Source organism: Hemibagrus wyckioides, linkage group LG20, assembly GCF_019097595.1.
Source record: "Hemibagrus wyckioides isolate EC202008001 linkage group LG20, SWU_Hwy_1.0, whole genome shotgun sequence".
Taxonomy (NCBI): Eukaryota; Metazoa; Chordata; class Actinopteri; order Siluriformes; family Bagridae; genus Hemibagrus; species Hemibagrus wyckioides.
The window spans coordinates 4,966,917-4,987,270 of NC_080729.1; the positions used below are offsets into that span (position 1 = coordinate 4,966,917).

Here is a 20,354-nt window from a genome sequence, read left to right on the forward strand (position 1 = left end):
CACTAAGAAGGTCAAAGAGGTGCTCACTGACAATAACCTCGGTGAGTAGAAAGACAGAATCATGTTTATAAATACAGTGGAGGTGTTTAAATACTTCTAATAAACACGCCCCTTGCATGGTGTGATGCTTCCAGCAAGCTACTATTCAAATGCATGGAATATTTACATACTAGCACCTGCTGGTTTTGTGAAGGAATGAAGAAAAACGCAAAAACAATTAAACCTTTGAGATTTACACGAGCAATATTGTTGTAGTTATTCTATAAATATACAATCGTGCTACAAAAACAAACAAAATACAGTGAAGAAAGTTACGCGTTTTATTCTCGACCACAATAAATCAGCAAGCGTCTCGCGTGTAAATTGCTTTTGTTGATGTAGACGGGTGTATACTTACAGTTTTGCATAGAGAACTACGAAGATTTGTATATCATTTGTATCTGGACAAGTGTGCGCCAAGTGTAGACCTGTAGTGATGTGACGCTGCCGTGTGTCTGTCCGGTCAGTCGGAGTGTTTATCTTACTGGCGTGGACGTATACTCAGTTAGTGGACGTTGAGATTCCGACCAGATAAATTCAATCAGACATTTGCATATTCATTTGCACAAGCGCGTGGGCGTGCAGCGCAGACTGACCTTTAATAGAGACGCTGTCATGTTTTCGGTCTTCTCTCGTATCACGCCAGCGGTGCCGAGTTACCGAGGGCGGTCTGGATGTCTGGAGCTCTCCTGTGTACCTGACTGAAAAGGATAAGATTTCAGCTTGAGAGACTTTTTCTTTTCTTTCCTTTTATTTTATTTGTAGTTGTTTGATACTCAAAATTAGCAATGAAGTGCAAAAGGAAATCGGTCTGCCTAGCGAGGACAGTCAGCTAAACGCCTGAACGCTGCACAGCTAAAGAGGGGGTACAGCGAATGTGGGGTTTAAGAGGAAATCTTGTGATGCTACCACCACCGGGCGTCACTGAGTACCTTTTGGCTGAAACTTTTCCGGCAATAGTGAAGAAATGAAGCAAAAAACGGTGTTTAAATGAGCTTATAAAAGGAAGGGAGAAATTTATTTGTCGAGGGAGTCAGAAAGAACGACAGGAAAAAAGGGAGAGAGTGAATTAAGAAAACGATAAAAAATTAAATAAACAATCTGACAATGCAATAGAACAATCGCATCAGTTTTTGTATATATGTAAATATTTTTAAAAAATATTTTAGAGCCTCTCTAATCAAGCTTCTGGGAAGTTCACTACCATTAATCTCTTTATTTTTTTCTTTCTAAATATGTTTCAAAATACAGACATGTCAGTGTTTCATTTCAAATCTTTCCACTTGTTGTTGCTTCAGCCCAGAGGTTTACGGCCGGACGCCGCCGGCGTTGCGTGTTGTGCGACGTGTGTGCGGCGGGGAAGTGATCTCACTGGGGCTGATTGAGTTAAAGCGACTGAGTTGACTTTTCCACTCGCCGAATTAGGGATGAAGTTATGTCTGCAGGTCGACTGCATTAAGGACAGATGAGCAAAGCCAGGCACGCCTGCGAAGACGAGTCTGTAATCAGTGCTGACCCTTAAGCACTAAAAGAGGACTCCAAATTGTAGTTTTGTTCCCAGAAGCGTTAAGGTTTTCCATCTGCCAGGCCCCAGATAGGTGTTTTCATAACAACGTGGTTATGATGAAGAGTAAGAGGAAAGCGGAGTGCTTATGTTCGAGAGCACGGCTGGCCTACTTTTCTCGCTACAGGCTCCGTTCTGCCTCACATGACTCATTTCTAATGTGTCTGTAGCGTTTCTGGCTGAAGCGGAAAAAAAAATATCATTTGTTGAATTTCTGGTTAGTTTAGAAGAGCCCTCTGGATCAGGGATAATTGTCTGTTTAGATCCTAAACCTGTTATTATTATTTTTAGGATAAAACCTCAAACCTGCGCCTCACATGATTAAGCACAGAACTATATTACCTATTTGAAAAGGATTTTAAAAATAGCTGCAGTGTGTGACCACACTAACACTGCCGTGTGTGTGTGTGTGTGTGTGTGTGTGTGTGTGTATGATGCAGGTCAGCGTTTGTTCGGCGAGACCATCCTGGGGCTGACTCAGGGCTCGGTCTCTGACCTGCTGGCCCGGCCCAAACCCTGGCACAAGCTGAGCCTGAAGGGCCGTGAGCCGTTCGTGCGCATGCAGCTGTGGCTCAGTGACCCGCGCAACGTGGACAAGCTCATGGACATGAAGCGCATGGAGAAGAAAGGTATAGAGAGAGCTGGAGTGTCCTGATGAGGGTGAATGTGTGTGTGTGTGTGTGTGTGTGTGTGTTTGTGCACCCCCTAAATACCAAATGAAATGTTGCATACACTGCCCAGGCATAACATTATGACCACCTGCCTAATATTGTGTTGGTCCTCCTTTTCCTGCCAAAATAGCCCTGACCCGTCATGCACTGTGTATTCTGACACCTTTCTATCAGAACCAGCATTAACTTCTTCAGCAATTTGAGCAACAGTAGCTTGTCTCTAGGATCAGATCACACGGGCCAGCCTTCACTCCCCAGGTGTATCAAGGAGCCTTGGCCGTCTATGACCCTGTCTGCAGATCAGGAACACCTCCACAAGAGCTGCAGTTTTGGAGATGCTCTGATCCAGTGGTCTAGCCATCACAATTTGGCCCTTCGTCAAATTTGCTCAAATCCTTACGCTTGTCCATTTTTCCTGCTTCTAACATCAACTTTGAGGACACTTGCTGCCTAATATATCCCACCCACTAACAGGTGCCATGATGTGGAGTGAGTCTTATTCACTTCACCCCTCACTGATCATAATGTTATGCCTGATTGGTGTGTATGGTGTATATATATATATATATATATATATATATATATATATATATATATATATATATATATATATATATATATATATAGGGGCAGTGGTGGTTCACGTGGTTAAGGCTATGGGTTGTTGATGGGTTGCAGAGGTTCAAGCCCCAACACCACCAAGCTCCACTAATGGGCAGTTGAGCAACCCTCCCTGCTCCAGGGGCGCTGTATCATATCTGTCCCTGCGGTTTGACCCTAATGTCCTCAGCTGGTATTCGTGAAGAAAAGAATTCCATTTGTGGTGTAATGTATATGTGGTGATAATAATAAAGGCCCTCAGTTCTTCTTCTATATATATAACCAAATATATATATAATATATAGCAACCTATAAAATGAGGGAAGAAAGAAAAAGGTTTATTTTTGCCTGATTATCCTGTTCTTCATGTTCAACCAACTGCTGAAGTCATGCTTCGCTTTCAGAGCATGTCCAGGATCTCACTGTAGAAAGGTAATGATCAGGAGAGGGCTACAAAAGACTTTCCGAAAAGCATTAGATGTGCCATGGAACACTGTGAAGATCATCAAGGAGAAGTGGAGAAAATGGGGCACCACAGTGACATTACCAAGAACAGGACGTCCCTATAAAAAAAAAAAAGGATAAACTCATTAGGGAGGCTGCCAAGAGACGTACGGCAACATTAAAGGAGCTGCAGCATCTGACAACAATCTCTGGTGTTCTTCAAAAGTCGGGGCTGTGGGGTAGGATGGCTGGATGGAAGCCCTTTCTCACCCAAAAAATAACCATCCTGAAAGCATACGATCACGCCAGATCATGCTGCATAATGTCTTACTGTCTGATCAAACCGTGGCCATTTTCGGACGTAATTGTAATGGATATGTTTGGTGCAAAAAATAAAGAGCTGCAGTGAAGCATGGTGGTGGCAGCATCATGCTGGGACGAGTCAGGATAGAGGGAATCATGCAGGTTTCTGTTAGACAGCTGAAGATGAAGAAACAGCTGAAGTCAGCAAAGTAACGACTAAAGAAGATCTAAATCCTGTTGGAAACGTGAGGAATGACTGGAAGAGTCATGTCGCAGACCTGATTACAAACAATAAGTGCTTTAAGTATCGGCCAAGGGGCGCGTATACTTATGCACCCAGTTTATAGTAATGTTGTGGTTTTTTCTCTTTCCCCCTCAAACATTCTTCACTTGTATTTTTGTTGGTCATTACACTAGATTTTTTTTTTTACATTTATTGTATACGCATATATGGAGAGGGATGATGCATATATGTGGGAGATATTTTTGCTTGATGGACAGAGAGAGAAAGAGAGAGAGAGAGAGAGAGCGCAATCGATTTTTCAACACATATATTTCCTAACACTTAGAAAAGCATGTCTTTATTTTATAGTCATTTTTTGCACTCATCAGTTCCTCCTCCATCATTTCTCTCGTTCTCTCTCTCTCTCTCTCTCTCTCTCTCCCTCTCCCTCACTCCTCTTCAGGGAGTCATCCCCTCTGCGCTGTCAGCCTTCATCAGCCGCCACCGTGTCACTCCTTTCATTAGATGTGACAGGCCATGGCCTCTCTTATTCAAAGTCCCGTGTGCTCATCGTCGTCCTCTCTCTCTCTCTCTCTCTCTTTCCCTCTCGCTCTCTCTCTCTCTCTCTCCCTCTCTCTCTCTCTCTCTCTCTCTCTCTCTCTGCCTGAAGTAAAGCTAAGTGAACATTCTTGGAGTGATTAGGCCTGTTTAACGCTTCTTTCCGGCGTCGCTGCTCTTTTCCCTGGCACGACTGCTCAACACACACACACACACAGAATTCAGGGCCCAGTCTATGTTTGTACATGCCCCTTCAGTGTCAGAGACGTGTTGAACTAGATGTCTCCTTAAACGGCCCTGATATCCACAGCGATAGACCCGTGACCCCGTATACCATCCCAGAGATGAGCAAGAGAGAAAGAAGTGCACAGAGTGACCCCTGCTCAATAAACCAGCCCCATGGCATAGTGATGAGCAATCACGACCCCTCCATCAGCTCCAGTTAGAGCTGCGCTGCTGGCTTGTGACCTCTACAAAGTTAAACTGAGAGAGTTTACAGAATACAGAACCAGGCTTGAAGCAAAGCTGTGCCTTTTACTCTACCGCTGATATTATTATCGTGTGTGTGTGTGTGGGGGTACAACACTGAATTTATTTATCTCTAGCATTATTCCCAACAAGCCGAATTCACTGTAATAACCCGGAGAATCGACCGCAGATGTTTACGTCATTAAAATATGATTTCATCAAGCCGTTAGTCTCGCCAGTTCTTGGTTTTTTTTTTCTTCTTCTATTTTTTTATTGGCTGCACTTTGCCGATCAGCATAGAGCGAGATTTATGAATTATGAATCTCAGTTGAGCAGTAAATCTCGAAAAACGTTCCCCCAATATGGAAAGCATGTCGTCATAATCAAAATAAATGATGTGAGCTTTCATCCCAGCGGACTTTGGAAAGCACATGCTGCGTATGTTCAGTACAATGCTGACCCCTGGTGGTGCTCCATAATTTATAGACCGCGCCTGAAGCACAGACTTAAATCAGACGCTTACAGTGTGTGCTGTTTATGTTGGTCTGTATGTTCCATCGTCTGCTCTAAACTAGTTGATTCGCTGGCTGTCGCTATGGCGACGGGGTGAACACAACTCGACACTCTTTTTGAGCGTCTTTCCTTTTCATTTCTTCGAAAAAAACTAGTTTTCTCATAGCTTATTATTTCTATCGTAAGAGACTTTTATAGCAAACACTCTACATTAACTTATAATCTATTTATAGACTATTTGTGTGTGCAGGTAAACTGCTTGCATGTGCTGTTATTAGAAAACTTGGGGGTGGTAACAGCGAGTCTGCTTCATGTCAGGCTTAGACGATATATTTTTATATGCATGACGGTGTACACTGTTTCAGTTCTACTGCAAAATCTTACTGACCAGCTTAATACCTGACTGCTGCCATTCTGACCGACGCTCTCTGTTCATGTTTCCACAGCGTACATGAAGCGACGCCACAGCTCGGTTAGCGACGTCCCGCCCGTGGACAGTGGCATTATGGGGTCGGACTTCGGCCCAGGCACCAGCCCTCAGCACCACCCTCAGCAGCAGCTGAAGAAGCCGCGGGTGGTCCTGGCTCCAGAGGAAAAGGAAGCCCTAAAGAGGGCCTACCAGCAGAAGCCCTACCCCTCTCCCAAGACCATTGAGGAACTGGCAACCCAGCTCAACCTCAAAACCAGCACCGTCATCAACTGGTTCCACAACTACAGGTACCTTCTGCAAGACATGACCTTAATTAAGTTACATGTCTGGGTCCTGTCTTAAGACTGGGTTTTGGATATGATACACTTTTCAGTAATCCATGCAAAAACACAGCACCCATAAAACATGGGAAAATCTGTAATCTCTCTCTTTCTCTCTCTCTCTCTCTCTCTCTCCAGGTCTCGTATTCGTCGAGAGCTCTTTATCGAGGAGATCCAGGCAGCAGGCTCAGGCTCTGCTTCAGCAGGTGAAGGCGGCTCGCCCTCAGTCCAGGCAGGAAAAGGCGACGGCTGCGATGGCACAGATTCAGACGGCACAGCCGAGGGCAGACACGATGCCCCCGGCGACGAAAAGCCCACCTCCGGCCCCGAGGACATGCCCAAGGAGCCCACTCCGTCTAACTCGCCGACCCCGAGAGACCCCACTACCTCAGCCACCGAAGGACCTGGCACCAGCGGGCACCAGGGCGGCACCTCGGCCCTCGGCCTGTTCGGCTTCACGCGCAACCCCAAGGACAACAGCCTGCGCAAAAAGAAAGCCGCCAACCTCAATAACATCATCCACCGGCTGGAGAAAGCCGCCAGCAAAGAGGAGCCGTCCGAATGGGAGTTCTGAATCCTCGCTAGTGTAAAACACACACAAACACACAGCCTCCCCCCACCCCCAACACACACACACCCTCCCCACTACCCCCAATCTGACCTAGGAGGACACGCTTACCTCCTGAGGGCATAGCCAAAGTCAAGTGCGGCCATGAGACTTTTATTTTTTTTGAAGAGGAGGAGAAAGAAGTGAATAAGTGCAGTAGTGCGTATAAGAAGAGGAAGCGGATCGTTCCGGATTCTTGTACTGAGATGAAGCACTTAGCCGTCCCGTCGGCCACGGCGCCCTAATAAACCACCCCAAACTCAGCATTAAGCTGCCTCTCTCTATCTCTATCTCTCTCTCTCTCTCTCTCTCTCACATCTAGGGCTCTTTCCTTCAAAAGGCACACTTCACGGGGAGGATCAGCACACTCGCCTCAAAAGTGCGCACAGACTCCGAGCTCTGATTCTTCACACTGTTGATTTGAGTTACTGTTACACTTATATTTCTTTTTGTCCGTTTTGTTTATTTTTATTTTTTTTTTTGGATTTTTTTTTTTTTTTTTTGTAATCGGCGTGTGCGTGTAATATTTTTTAAACCTACTCCATTATGTCTGGCTGAAAAACAAGAGGATTGAGAACAAAACAAACAAAAAAGACATGACATAGTTACTGAAGGAAGGGAATCGGAAGTTCATCCTCACATTTCCCATCTCTCCCTCCTCCTCCACACCCGCCATCTAATGGCTGAGGACCTCCTGCATTTCTTCACCTCCTTTTTTTTCTACCAGGATGTCCTCTGATGAAGAACAAGGTCTTTATATATATATATATATATATATATATATATATATATATATATATATATAGCAAATCGGTTGCCACTAAGAGATTGCACAGTCTATTGACTCTAAAGGACACACACAAAAAAAAAAATACACACTTTTTTGGAAGGGAGAATTGACCTGAGGAAAAAAAACAAAAACAAACATGTTTTAAAACGAAAAAAAAAACAAGAATCACTAAATCACAATTTTTGTACATCGAAAAAAAAAAAAAGGTGCAAGGTTTAGAGAAGACGAAGAAAAAAAACAGACAAAAAAATAAAAAACGCGAATATATCGTGGTAGCTGACGTAGTGATATTTCGTCATGTAGAGCTCTAATAGTGCACATCGACTTCACAGCACGGGTTCACGCCACATTATTATCGTTTTAGACCACATGCAAGAAGAACGAAATCAGTTGAAGCAGAGATTATAATCACGGCTAGACGCTTAATGAGCTTTGAAAAGGAAAAAGAAAACAAAAACAAAGTTGGCATCTGTTGCAGGATCGAGGACTAGAGAGAGGATTGTGGGGTTGTAAGTACTGTACTCTGTAGACACAAGTGGTACTCATAAAGTCTTCGGAAGGGTGGGGGGGGTTCTTCTGTCCTCTGACGTCGCCAAGAGATGCACAGTTCACTTTAAAAACAAAAAAAAAAACAGCGACGAAGATAATACACTCCACCATTCGGCCCGTGATCCTGGCGCGCCAGCTGTGTGTGCGCCGTGTGTAAATGAGACACATGAGTTTCGGTCCCTAACTCCCGTTCCCTCCTCCCTTCTTAAAAGGTACCTTGGAAAAAGCTACCGAAAGTACTGTTACGTTTTTTTTTTTGTTTTTTTTGTTTTTTTTCGGAAACCGAGCACCAAGTACGTGATACCAAAGTGTCGCTTCAGATTTCTTAAAAAGATGCATTTCTTCCTCACAAAATAACCAAATTTTTGTCCGGAACTCCTCATTGGTATCTGTGCAGCATATTGGCGCTTTTTTTTTTTGTTTTGTTTTGTTTTATTTCCCTCTCTCTCTCTCTTTTTTATTTTTCCAAACTGGAGGTGACCCATAAGGAAGAGGGCGCTGTGTGTGAAGACACCGCTGTCCTCTCGAACCCTGAACAAGCTCTCAGTGCCTGTCAATCCACTGCCTCCCTTCTGTACACCTGTGTGTGTGTGTGTGTGTGTCAGCTTGTGTATGAGATTGTACATATCACACACACACACACATGTAGAGTGCACAACTGCCCCACTTCCTCTCTTCTTCATAAGCTGTTATAACCGATCATTATCATTATTAGGCTTCTAATGAAGTAGTGGATTTAATTCCTTTTGTTTTTGTTTTGTTTTTTAAAGAAAAAAAACTTTTTATCGCCATATCCTAAAGCATCATATAGAGTTGCGAGTTTATTTGGCTTATTTATAGGTGCTGTGTTTTCGTTTTGATGAATTTTTGTTGTTTTTATTGAGTATCGGTTTATAAGAGGGCAAGTTACGTTTTGTTTGTTTGTTTGTTTTTTTTTATTTTTAGACTGATTTTAGACTGCCGGCAGTATTGGGTAATATTTAGTTCTCATTACGTTGTATATTAATGAATTCTGCAGATTATTTTAACTCGTTTATATTACGTTGAATTCTAATGATGTCACTTCAAATCGATCACGACGGCATTTAATGGCTGACTAATAGCTGTTCACTTTTTATCGTATGTTTTTTTGGATCTTATCTGATTTTTGTTTGGTTACTCTTTCTCACGTAGTACGAAGCATCGTGTCTCTTTTGTAATCCTCTGATTATACTGATCTCGTTTGACGTGTTTTGGGGAATCTTGTCTCTTTTTCCCTCGTTTTAATTTTATTTTATTTTTTACTTTAGCGAGCGTGTTTCGTACCTCTCAGGCCCTGTGTACACTGGCGTTTCTAATCTCTGCGCTTCAGAGAGTGTGGACTTCCCTAAATGTTGTGTTCAGGACACTGCAGATGATCGCCGTGAGTGTGGTGTGTGTGTGTGTGTGTGTGTGTTTGGATCTTCGTTTGCTGTTTTTTTCGGATGGTTGATAGCGTGTTTTGTTTTTGTCCCCCCACCCCACCCACCCACACAAAAAGTCTGCACTATTTCAGCATTAAGCTTTGACTACATTGCAGCTGAGGTTAAAAAAGGAGAGCTTGGTGTTTGTGCTTATTTTTATTTTTATTTTTCCACTATAGGAAGACTCACATCTGGGGTGAAAAAGCAAGTCGTCATGAGTTATCATCACCATTAAGGCCGCTGAGGAAATTTTCGCAGCAAAATCTTTATCCTGCGAAATTTTTCCAAATCCGTCACCTTCGTATACGTGCTATGGGGAGGGACGTTAAGGATGCCCTCTAGTGGTTGATTACTTTCATTCAGCGAATTCATTTTTATTAATATTATCCCCCTGAATAATTCTCGCACCTTCTTCCGTGGCTGTTAACAGCACGCTTTGGTTGCTAAGCAACATAAGGGGACCCGGTTAAGGTGCGTTATGGACGGAAGAGTGGGTTTTATCGGTTTAAAATCAGGTGCGTTAAAACACACACATCTCACTTACGTACTCGTCGTGGGTACGTCCTGCGTCTTTCAGCCAATCAGAGATTAGGACCGGCCCGTCCTCGGGTCGCTCACTGAGGCGTAGTACACAACCGGCTTCCTCTTCACTATACTCACTGAAGCGAAAGCTCTTTAGTAAGCAGTGATACAGCAATCACTTCAAGAAGAAGATGGCAAGATAGCTGACGAATTAAAGCGCAGAGAGCTTTAGCCAGAGGAAATCCAGTTGTGAGACTGAAATGTTGGAAACGTGGAAGAATTTCTGCAGATCATTTCTACATATCACATTGAGGGCTTTTTTTTTTTTTTTTTAAAGAAAATTGGCAGTAAAAATAAAATGATTAGAAAAATTATTCACAGCCTTTTTCTGCACCAAGCAACAGATTTAGCTAAATAAATACATAAATAAGGAAGCTTTATATTTTAGCTTAGTTGGCTAAACGTAAAACGTCGGGATTTTAAACATTTAATTTGGATTTTATTTAATTTTTATTTATTTATTTTGCGCATAAATTGTTCTAAAAGTATTTCAAGAGCCCCGTCTGACTTCCTCCTCCTCCCCGGCGTGAATACTGCAGCGGCGTGAATACTGAGCACAAGCTATTCTTTTCTATGAATCATTTGCACTTATCCCCTATCATTTCATCTCAGCAGGTGACGTTTTGGCCTTCTACTGCACTGCATCCCGCTTTCAAAGCACAAAGACGGAGGTCAAAAAAAGGAGCGGAACAATTTTAACCAAGCAGTTTTTCGGGTTTTTTTTTTTTTTTTTTTTGTTGAGCTGTTACTGCCGTCGAGATTATCGCAAACTTCGCAAAGCCCTTTACAGGTTCGATGAATCGTCTTTGCAAGCACTTAAAGCAGCACACTGCGATTTGCGTTTCGCAAACAAAAATAATAATAAAAATAATAATAATACAAATGATAATAAGTCCCCTCTTTTCCTGCACCCAGTGCATTTCATTTCAGCGTGGTAATGCGATTACCATCCAAAAGGTTATAAACCCAAATTCCTCATTGCCTTTTCGAGTTCCAGAGTTAAAGCACTCACGTACACACGATTTTTTTTATTTATCCCCATTGTCAGATTTGTAGCTAAAGCACTTGCACAGTAAAAAAAACAAAAAACAAAACCCCCTGTGGATGATCACTGAGAAAGCACAATCTTACACCGCTTCAGGATTTTATTACGGGGGGGGGACAAAAATCGATTCTTTTCTCTCTCGCTTAGACACGGCGAGATTCTCGGCTCACGTGTCGAGTGCCTTCTGCACCTCGTGGGATCGTTTCATTAAAGGTCGCTTCGAATTGTTTTTCACGACTATAAGACAAACACTAAGATCCAGGATTTTTTTTAAAAACTCTTAATAGAATCAAATTTACAATAAAAACGTGTGAACACTAAAACCTCGGCTGTCTCTTGAGAATGCTCAGTACTCATCCCTGTACCTTTTTTTCACGTTTTTTTCTAAATGGGAAAATAAACCCCGGCGAACGCACGAACACCAAGCTCTCTCCTCCCGTCTTTTAACATTTTATCGCAATGCCCCGAAAAGCTTTCAGCAACCCCACGCATTTTACTTCCTTTAGGGCTCTCTCACACGTCTGATTAAATCCTCCAGGTTTTTGCAGATTTACTGAATTATGTATGGTTTAATTTAACATGGATTTCCTTTTTCTCGGTGCTCGAGGCTGATTTTATTCTTTATTTTTCCTCCCCACCCCCCCCTTTCCTTCTCCGTGTTTTGTTCACCGTAGCGTGTCGCTGTTTTGTACTGACTGGTCAGTGGAAGATGTTTAGTTTTGTCTTATGCGAAGTTTATTCATACACTGATGAGAACACTGAGTTACGTGACTTGAATGGACCCGTGTTGAAGTTTTTTTGTTTGTCGTCCTGCTCGTTCTTGTTCTTTCTTTTTTTTTCTTTTTCTTTTTTTATGTTATCTGTTACATGATTCGATGAAGAATTCAGACCCATGATTTCATCTGCTGTTTCGCATTGTTCGGGGAAACGAATCGATGGGGGAAAAAAAAGAAAAGAAGAGAGAATCCTTTACAGCAGCTCTTTTTAAAGAAACCAAATACTGTACTAAAACGGGTTATTGTGTGCATGCGAGTGCATCTATCAGGTCAACAAGTTGTTTCGTTTTCGTTTTCGTTCCTTAATCACGTACCGCCTCCTCTTCCTCCTCCTCCCTGTTCGATCTGTTTCATTCCCCCTTAACTTGAGCTCAGGCGAGAAGAAAAAAAATATATATATACGCTTTTATTCGTTCGTTCATTTCTTTTCACTTCGAGTCGTCCGGATTTCGGCGGAATCGCTTTAAAACCTCGAAACGACGAAGCTCCTCAACGAAAGAACACGATCCTGACGCTCACGCCGTAACTGCTGTTCATCCGCGTTTGTCCCTCCTTCCTTTACCCTGAAGCACTGATCCTGAGAAGGTGGTACACGCCGAGAAAGGTTCTAGATGATCCGGGGAAGTTCTGTCGTTGGGTTAAAGAAAGAAGGAGTCTGGTTCTCAGTGCATGGATCAGATCGAGAAAGGAAAAACAAAGGCCGACGGAGAAGAGAGGCACGGAGAATCATCGTTTTTTTGTTAAAAGGCTTTTATTTTGTTTTAGACGCTCGAAGACAGGCATGGAATATATATATATATATATATATATATATATCTAGGGATGCATCGATACAGTTTTTTTCCAGATATTTAGAACGTAAGTTAGGACGTCACGTAACACTCGGTTCATGATGATAGAGAGAAGTTCATTCATTTTTAACCAGAGCTGATTTAGTGGCTAAATCTGGGCGTGTCCATCGGCACGACCGAGCGACTGCCAATAGGATCGAAGTCTGACTTTAGAGCACACACTGCTTCTCCTTCATCACCTTACAATAGGATGCTGAATGTTCCACACAAACACCAGATCCCTCTCCAGAATGATTCATTTCATCGGTAACCCACTAAAAAAAAAAATAAATAATGTTATTACCATGGCAACCCTCATAGTCGAGTGACTGGAGACTCGCGTGTGTGAATGCAGCGTCAGTGCTAATTGTTGCTAGAAGGAAGCTGAAGAGCTCAGTGAATTGATCTGCTCGTTCTGTACATGCACTCGTTTTTACCCGTCACTGATGCCGCTCAGCCTCTCACACGCTCTGTATTAAAGATCTGAAAGATGTTTTATCAGATTATGGGTATCCTAGGAAGACGCTGGAATGGCTACTCGTGATATTTCCGCAAGCAATCGTAAAATCCGTTCAGATCGGAGGCCACGATGTTTTCGAGTACAGTTAATGGCTCACTGTTTCAGACCGATAAACGAGATCAGTCTCTGTATCGATGCGTCCCTGTTTATAACAGTCCGTGCAAACTTACTTCAAAATCTGTCTCGTAAATGCAGCCTACTTAGGCATCCAGAGAACAAGTTCCATCATGCCCACTCCGTCGTTACTCGAGATGCCTTTATTTCAGAATATCAGGTCCGCCCCTTCCTCGTTTTCTTCCTCACGCCGGCCTCAACACCGAACTGCGACTTTCTTACGAGCGGCTTTTGTGAATTCCAGATCGAACTGTTATTTTTCTACCGAAGTAAATCAGATGTTCTATACACCACCATGCAAAAGTTGTACAGATTTTACCGAGACATATCGTGTGGCGCGCGGAGCCGTCTTCTCCGTGGTGTTTGGACGCTAGCGGAAGCGCACAGGACGACACTGGCCCTCTTCATCAGGACTAACGGGCCGCCGTTGTTTTGTAGTTCGATATGAAGTGTTGAACCGAGCGGAATCACTGGGACGCAGAGTTGTGTAGCTGGTCAGAGTTTTACGTTTATGGATTTTTTTGACTTTTAACTGTCTGCATTAATCGAGCGCGACGATATCGAAGCTAATCGCTCGCGCCTTTTTCATTTCTTTGAGAAAGCTTTAGGACGTGTTGATTTAAATATGTCATGAATCTGTCGATCGTCCCAAATCCCGGACGTGTATAGGACGTTTTTTTTTGGAAAATAATAATAATAATAAACCCCAGTTCATTTGCTATAGCGTTGTCGATCATGGGGTGGATGGGAATTGTAGTCTTTGCTGCTAACACGGAGTCATGATATTTTTTGATTTGAGGATTCGTTTGAAACCATTGGTCGTGAAAAACGTAAAAACCGGGTTGCAAAAGCATTTTGTAAGAAGTTGTTTCAGAGATTACGGTTAGTCATTTGTATTTAAACAAAAAAATAAATAAATAAATAAAAAAGATGAAAAAATGAATTAAAAAACTCTATCAGCCATTTTGTGGCTCTTCACCTTTGATCACTTTACTACTTCAAGCCACCCTGCCAGATTTCTAGTCTTTTTACTAAAAAAGGACGGTTTTTTCAGCTGAAGCTTTGGAAAGCTGGGACACTACTTTATTATCTGGGGTGGGATTATATCAGGACTGACATATAAACAAAACAAAAAAAAAAACAAAAAAAAAAAGAGGGGGCGGGGGATTTGGGGCCACACCCACACCCTGCCTTAAAGTGCCAGAGGCCTCAAAGCTCCCTCGCGTATACGGTATATTACTTACAGTGGGGGGGGAGAAAGTTGTATTTTGTCCACTAGCGTTTGATAAGCACTCACTACGATGAACGGGTTTAAGACGTACACACACAGTCCAAAAAATAACAATTAAAAATCAAAACAAAACAAAAACGATGACACGCTTACTTTCTATGTATAGTATCTGTAATAAGATGTACAAACTTTATCAGATGATATGGAGAAGACCTTTCCCGAGAGAATCGCTCCAGAGGTCTGATGACTTTCTTTTTTTTTTTTCTGCGTGTGGGACGAATACGGATCATGCCAAATACTACGATTATGTCAGACGTATCCCTGAGACTCTGTTGAGGTCTGTGTGTCTTGACGTGGTTTTGTATGGTAGGGTGTGTGTATATACTTTTTTGTGTTTTTTGGCATTTTGCTTTCTCTCTCCCTTTCTCTTTGGATCCGTCTCAGCTCGCAACTTCGCTCGTCATCGTGGAATTGCAACTTCACATTGAAGTTTTGAGACGGTCACGCCGTCTCTCTCTCTCTCTCTCTCTCAAGCTCTGGTTAGTGCTTATCGACTAATCACACGTCACGTTGAGGTTTGTATGGAGGAGAGTGCGACCGCAGATGAGATTTGTTAGTCTGGCTCTTGTTTGGGTGCTCACACACACACACACACACACACACACACTCATGAGTCAGTACTAGGCTTTAGGTTGTGTGTGTGTGGAGTGTTTAAGATGCTCACTGACTTTCAGTCTCTCTCTGTTGATTATATTTTTAATCCAAGTGATTGCCGTTGGAGTGTTTCCGTTCCTCACACTTTTCCACGTAGATATGGTGCCATACGCCCGAATAGACCGGTTCTGCAAAGCAATCCCGTCATGCCTCTGAACGTTGACCCACTGAATCACGATCCTCTCGACGTTATTGTGAGATTTAAACAGACTTAAAGCGATCTTCCCGAACTCCACCTGTGTGTGTGTTTCAGTGTGACCTCGTCACTTCAGTCTGCATGAGCATATTAAACTTGTACTGCCTTTTCTCCTCCCTCTCTCTCTCTCTCTCTCTCTCTCTCTCTCTCTCTGCTCACCTCCCAACCTCGCGATAGATCCCGGGGTCTATCTAATCTCACCTTTTGTTTTTCCTCTGATCTTTGTTGTTTTTTTTTGTTGTTGTTGTTGTTGTTTTTTTTTCCTCCCCTTATTTTTATTTTTTATTTTTATTTTAGTGTGTCATGTAGTCTGTTCTCAGCACTGTAAGACAGTCCCTTATACAATATGGAGAAGCAATATCACTGTAAGAAATCTTCACAATGTATTATTATTATTGTTACTATGATTATGATTATTCACTAGCACCCTAGGTGTGATAATTGAAGTAAATATCTTTTATACAAACACACATGGCTTGTGGTCCGTCCCTTTATTTATTCCTTCCTTCAAGAACACACATGGATGGAAATTCACGATTTGCGCAATTAACCGGAAGAAATTTGCAGTTTCTATAGCAATTTCTGGACTGATCACATCATTTTCATTTCATGGTATTGCAATGCTGGAGATCTCTGCAGATCTGATTTTTTCTTTCAAGCATCTCTTTAACATCTTTCTGGGCCAGAAATAACACTGTGTTGGATTTAGCGAGATCTGAGATTGGGAAAATGGCATCATTTTCACCTCCACAGCAGACAATACAGTGTAAACACTAGAACTCGAAGAAGTTCTAGTAATGAATGTCGATTTGACGTCACTTGCTGAACTCAGGGGTGAGGAAACCGGTCCCGAGTTTTCTTTGTAGTTTTTTTGCAGATTTGTCGCCTTTCGTTTCCCTTAAAATTCACATTTTATTATTTTTGGGGTTACAAATAAACAGCATTTTTCAGCATCAGTCGTAGTAAGACTGAGTACGTGTGTGTGAATGAAAGGAAGGGAAGTGGAACAGTAAGATTACAGGGTGAAGAAGGTACAGGAGTTTAAGTACTTGGGGGTCAACAGTGCAGGGTAATGGAGAGTGTGGGAAAGAGGTAAAGAAGCGAGTGCAGGCAGGTTGGAATGGGTGGAGAAAGGTGTCGGGAGTTCTGTGTGAAAGGAAAATATTGGTGAGAATCAAGGGGAAGGTGTACAAGACGGTGGTGAGACCGGCCATGCTGTATGGTTTAGAGGCAGTGTCACTGAGGAAGAGACAGGAGGCAGAGGTGGAAGTAGTAGAGATGAAGATGTTGAGGTTCTCTTTGGGAGTGACCCGGTTGGACAGGATTAGGAACGAGTACATCAGAGGGACAGCTCATGTTGGACGAAGTTAGGGAGGACAGATTAAGATGGTTTGGACATGTTCAGAGTGAGTATATGGGTAGGAGAATGTTGGACATGGAGCTGCCAGGCAGGAGGCAAAGAGGAGGTATATGGGTGTAATAAATGAGGATATGAAGCTAGTGGGTGTGAGTGTTGGGGATGCAGAAGATAGGGATAGGTGGAGAGAGATGATTCTCTGTGGAGACCCCTGAAGGGAAAAGCCGAAAGAAGAAGACAAATAAACAGCATTTTGAATTTGTAGTCCATGGCGAACAAAATATTTAGGGATCGTTTCACTACAAATTACAAGCTAACAGAAATATTTAAACATGTTTGATATTATTCAGGGTTTAGATTCATTCCTAAGTTTAGAAACTTGGTGATAAGTAGTCCTGGACACTTCACACACACACACCACACTGCTGGGTTTAACTGCTTTTACCATCCAGGTGCCTTCGATAAAACACCTTTTAAGAGGTTTATTAGAATCTGACAGCGGGTTCGTAGCGTTCCTCTTGAATCATCTCGTCGCGTGTTAAACTGTGTTAATAAAACAACACGGCGTTTATAACGAGTAATGTTCTGTGTCTCCTCGGGTAATATCTGCACAGCCAAACCTGTTCCATCTCTTTTCCCAAGAGTGTAATCAAATCATTAAAAACACATCCTCACTGCGGGTAAGTTCCGTCAGGATTGCCACAAAATGGTTTGGGTAGAAAGTAATGATAATAATTGAATATCATCATATCACTGTTGTGAGTTGAATTCAGTGCTTTGATGTTGTGATGTTTGTGGCACAAAATAATGTGTGTGTGTGTGCGTTTGTGTGAGACAGGACGCTACACTGCGCTTCAGGTGGAGTTCTCTGCTGCCGTGAAGACCAGCGCCGAGCAGAAGGAGCTCATCTTCAAACTGGAGCACGACCTGAGCACCATCCAGGCCATGTCCTCCCTGGCCCGCCCCGACGCTGAGGTACACCACACACACACACTAAATGGGATAGCAGTTACATGAAAACTGAAGTTCACGTGACTGAGTGCTGAAGCTGCTGATTTGTGTCCACTAGGGGGCAGACCTGAGCGGAATGGACCGGATCCCTGAGCCTATCAAAGAGGCTACGGCTCTGTTTGCAGGTAACAAACGCAAACTACATTCTCTGCACCACACAGAGCTGGGAGAGTCTGTGTAAACCTGTGTGTGTGTGTGTGTGTGTGTGTGTGTGTGTACGCAGGACTGGGTGTGTCCTCTCAGGCTGAGCTTCCTCAGGGTCAGATGGACTCTCTGCTGTCCATCATCTCCAGCCAGCGAGAGAGATTCCGAGCTCGCAACCAGGAACTGGAGATTGTGAGTGCCCTTACACTCCTTACGCCCTTATACTTTGAATTCCCTAGCGTCCTTATTCCCTAAGTTAACTCCTGCCCTTGTCCCTCTCATTCACTCGCTCCCTTATTTTTCAATCTAGAGAATATTCAATCACTCTTTAATCACAAAAAACAACCCTTTTTGTCCTCTTTTCACACTCCCCTGCTCTTTTTTCTGTTTTTTCTGTTCATTGGTCACAATCAAAAAATCATTGGTCAACAAAAAATCTCATTCTATTCCTCTGTCTGTTCTCTCTCTCTCTCTCTCTCTCTCTCTCTCTGAACTCACTCTATTCTTTCGTCTCTGTTCTCTCTCTCTCTCTCTCTCTCTCTCTCTCTCTGAACTCACTCTATATTTCTGTCTCTGTTCTCTCTCTCTCTCTCTCTCTCTCTCTGCACTGTGTTCTGTCCATACATGTTGGTTTCTGTATCTTTGACTCTGTCTCTCATTTGTCTCCGTCTCTCAGGAGAGTCGCTCTATGCAGCAGACTCTGCAGGCCCTGCAGTCGGAGCTGGACAGTCTACGTGCTGACAACATTAAACTATATGAGAAGATCAAGTTCCTGCAGAGTTACCCAACCAGAGTGAGTCCTCAGACCTGCAACTCATGCAACTCTCTCTCTCTCTCTCTCTCTCGCTTTCCTGTCAGTCAGAGCAGAATAACACTAGCCAATTAGTGAACTGGCCATTGGTGAACCATCACACTACAGTGGACCCCAGGCATACAAACGTCCTCCCTTACAAATTTACACCTTAAGTATTTAAATTTTGCAAGAACTTTGTATCTGTATACAAAGCATTTTCTGCATTTTCTACTGAAGCGAACGCTGGCGAAGTCGTGCGTACGTCCGGGAGCCGTTCAAAACTTGTTTGCATTAGTGGAAAGCCAAGTGAAGCCAACTGAAGCGAGTTTATTCTTTTATTTTCAGTCCGCGAAGCTATTAGAAAGAGTCAACCCACGATATCAGTGTTACCTTCAGCATGTGTTCAAAAGCTAGGTGATTTTTCGGGTGTTTTTTCGGGCGACTTGGTGGTGTGGGCGGTCTGTTCTATTTTTAGCCCAAGCTTGGTGGTACGACTTCCTGTGAGGACCCTTGACATGGAATGCTTGGCTTGGGTCAGTTCTTTGTAAGCAGCCGTACAGTTTACATACGCTTCGTTTTGGGTGGCTGGAACGGATTATCTGCATTTACATTATTTCTTATGGGAAAATTTGTCTCGCAATACAAATTTTCACCTTAAGAACTCGCCTCCAGAACGAATTAAGTTCGTATGCAGAGGTTCTACTGTATTATTACAGATAAGCTTGTGGATAAGTTCACTGATGTGTGTGTGTGTGTGTGTTTAGAGTGGAGGCAGTGATGACACTGTGATGCGCTACTCATCGCAGTACGAGGAGAGGCTCGACCCCTTTGCCTCCTTCAGCAAGAAGGTGAGAAGAGACTCACACTGAACACTGACGTATTTAACTGATATCACTAAAGTATGAAGCTTTATGAGAATTCTCGATTTTTTTTTTTCTCAGGAGCGCCAGAGACGATACCTGAGCCTCAGCCCATGGGACAAGGCCACCCTCAGCTTGGTGTGTTTCTGACACACACACACACACACTGCATCATGTGACCCTATGTGGATATAAGTGTTTAATTCAGCAGCTGTATTTCAATCCACATGCACCCAAGAGATGCTATTATTATTATTATTATTATTATTATGAATAGTTCCAGTAGTTTATCCTGTCTTGTTTACTTCATTCATCAATGTAAGGTTCTAGCATGACAGCACCACCTCCCCCCATCCTCTGCCTCACTCTGCGGGGATTCGACCTGGACTGATATTTGCCCTTTTATTTTAGGAACAACTCCACAAAACTCTTTAACCGTACATTTTCATACACAGATTTGTAAGACACATGATACTCTAGGTGCAGCATGTCAATCACGATGGCTGAGATTCAGTGTGTCTGTATTTCAGGGTCGTGTCATCCTGTCCAATAAGATGGCCAGAACTATTGCTTTCTTCTACACTCTCTTCCTCCACTGCCTGGTGTTTCTGGTAATCAGCTACATGTTCATTATATTCATTCACCTTTTATCTATACATA

At 42.9% G+C, this 20,354-nt stretch overlaps 1 protein-coding gene across 5 annotated transcripts in view; it reads left to right on the forward strand.

The window, feature by feature from the left end:
• The window catches only part of cux1b (cut-like homeobox 1b), a 173,142-nt gene that overhangs the window by 149,513 nt on the left and 3,275 nt on the right, over nt 1-20,354 (forward strand). For 3 of the 5 annotated variants that reach the window (XM_058418555.1, XM_058418558.1, XM_058418556.1), the window contains 4 exons: nt 1-41; nt 2,044-2,232; nt 5,830-6,100; nt 6,272-15,999. The exon at nt 1-41 is cut by the window's left edge and continues 259 nt beyond it. In XM_058418555.1, coding sequence (XP_058274538.1) covers nt 1-41; nt 2,044-2,232; nt 5,830-6,100; nt 6,272-6,707 — 937 coding nt within the window. In that variant the 3' untranslated portion in view covers nt 6,708-15,999. Of the gene's footprint in view, nt 42-2,043; nt 2,233-5,829; nt 6,101-6,271; nt 16,000-17,724; nt 17,862-17,955; nt 18,023-18,120; nt 18,234-18,717; nt 18,835-19,598; nt 19,683-19,775; nt 19,833-20,224; nt 20,306-20,354 lie in introns of those variants that run through there. The other 2 variants (XM_058418559.1, XM_058418557.1) reach the window with 2 other exon arrangements.